Genomic DNA, 2096 nt, shown 5'->3' on the forward strand with positions numbered 1-2096 from the left:
AAGAGAGATCACTTTCAGGTATGCATGATCTGCTACTGCTTTTCCTCAAATTTCTACTTTGCTCTATGTTTCTTCCTGTGCTAATCTCGTATGAGTTTTGGGTGACCATCTGTGCAGCCCAATTTCTGTATTTTGTCAGCTGGGCGTTATGATTTTGGGTCTAGCCTTCTTTAAGGATTCTGTGCCACAGAGGTATGAAGTACTATGAGCCAATGATCAATTTTGTTCTTTGTGCCACAGAATAAGTCGTTACTCTGTTTGAACCGAGCAGCTAATTTCAGTTAGCATTTGTAGCAGGCATCCGGTGAGGGAAAGGAACTTCCAATTGACTGAAAAAGATGTGCTTCGTGCTGCCGGAGCTGTGCTGCCGATTGCTAACTCCATCATATCCACGGCACAAGTGATCTTCTCAGGCAACCCATCGATGACTCTCAAAGTAAGCATTAAATTGTATTAGTGACTGGATCGTTCTGGCTGAAGCATAATTCTTTCCCTGAGTAATTTATAAATCTTTGTCTCTTTGATATCTGAATCTTAGGTATTGCCTGTTCTTCTGTTCGGTGCAAAATATGGTAGTCTGGTTACGGTATGGAGGCTTCTAGCCACAGGTACAAGACATAAAGTACTATCAGAACAATCTTAGCATGACTGCGGTCCTATATCATTTTCTTATTCACGAAATTTTGCAGGTTTCTTCACCAGTTTTACACTCCCAAAGCTTTATATCTGTTATTCAACACAAATTCATATGATAGGTATAGTTACCAGTCCATACTCTTGAGATTACCTTATTTGTTAAACATGGCTACTGTTAACCCAAATTCATAGCATAACACTAACACCGATGTGTACCCTGTTTACCCCAGCTGAAAATTTGATAGACCGGGCTCTAGAAGCATGGAAGTCTTGCCCCCGCAAGAAATTCGTTGCGGGCACGGCAGTGACAGTGTGCTGGAATTTGTTTAGTGTTAAGACTCGCTTCCTGGCAGGTACAGTTGGGATGACTTTTTTTTTTGTGGCAATCTTGCAGATTCAATTCCAATGCAGTGCTGATGAAAATATGATATATTTATTAGAAAATGATAAGAAGTTTACCATATGATCCTTGATTTGCATCATGGAAAGGGTTGTGTAAATTCTGACACCTGTATGGTGTCATTTTCTCCACCAAAAGAATCTAGACAGAAATGGCCTCAAATGTTTCAGGAAACTAAAACCCAAATCAATTTTCAATATTGGCCTCAAAGGTAGTGCGTTAAGCTAAGTGTTAACATCTCATGTGCGAGCTTTAGACACTTGGTGCATGAAAAAACATTCCTTTTCTTATGATTCCAGTTGAATTCAAATTCAATGTGAAAAAGTGTTCATGACTTCATAGCATGACTGTGGCAAATTCATATTATTAACATGAAAGTGCATCTTTTTTTGGCAGCCTTCATTTCAGTAGTGATACTGCGGTACAATCATCAGACCGCAGGGCTGGTGTGATCCCGGAAGTTAAATGTTGTCAAGATGATCAAGAGCACTAGAACAGCAAATGGAGGTACAACCATACAAGAGTGAAGTTGCATTTGCCGCAGGAATGCTTTTGATGTGTACAAAGAAATTCTTTATTTATTTACAATAATCATTTCTTCCACATCTAGTGGTTGTACCAACTAGCTGCAATATCTGTAGCAACGAACTAGCAGCAGTAGACATGAGGCATGTTGCAGGATCAGTAGTCCCATCGTATTGTTCTCCGCTCCTGCAATTTTATAATCCATTTCGGTGAATGTTGACAAAAGCTAATTCTTCTTATTGTGCTATTAATCTCAATTGAAACAAGGTTTTATCCAATGGCACGGTTAAAAACAAGTTGCTATATCAGTCAAGTCCACCGGACAGGGAACCTAGTACAGTGAAATTCGCTGTCATCATCCCTATTATCCAACGATTCATCTTTGCTACCAGATCACGGAAAAATAGAACACTTATAAGGGTGTATTATCACATAAAAAAAATTCACAGAACCAAGAGGAGGAATGTTGTTACATCTTTTGTCGATTCTAATTCAACACCAGAATGTAAGACGTTTTGGCAGTTTAAATTCTGAT

At 39.1% G+C, this 2096-nt stretch overlaps 1 protein-coding gene across 2 annotated transcripts; it reads left to right on the top strand.

Annotated features, from left to right (window-relative positions):
• LOC125555674 (reticulon-like protein B18) lies at nucleotides 1-1791 on the top strand (the record flags this gene model as incomplete). 2 transcript variants are annotated; one of them, XM_048718548.1, is given in 7 exon segments in its annotated part: nucleotides 1-18; nucleotides 118-192; nucleotides 295-436; nucleotides 539-608; nucleotides 690-755; nucleotides 867-989; nucleotides 1433-1791. In XM_048718548.1, coding segments are annotated over 7 exon segments (550 nt in total), but the record flags the coding sequence as incomplete, so codon positions are not given.
• Nucleotides 1792-2096: the final 305 nt, after the last annotated feature.

This window comes from Triticum urartu, chromosome 5 (assembly GCF_003073215.2).
Source record: "Triticum urartu cultivar G1812 chromosome 5, Tu2.1, whole genome shotgun sequence".
Taxonomy (NCBI): domain Eukaryota; kingdom Viridiplantae; phylum Streptophyta; class Magnoliopsida; order Poales; family Poaceae; genus Triticum; species Triticum urartu.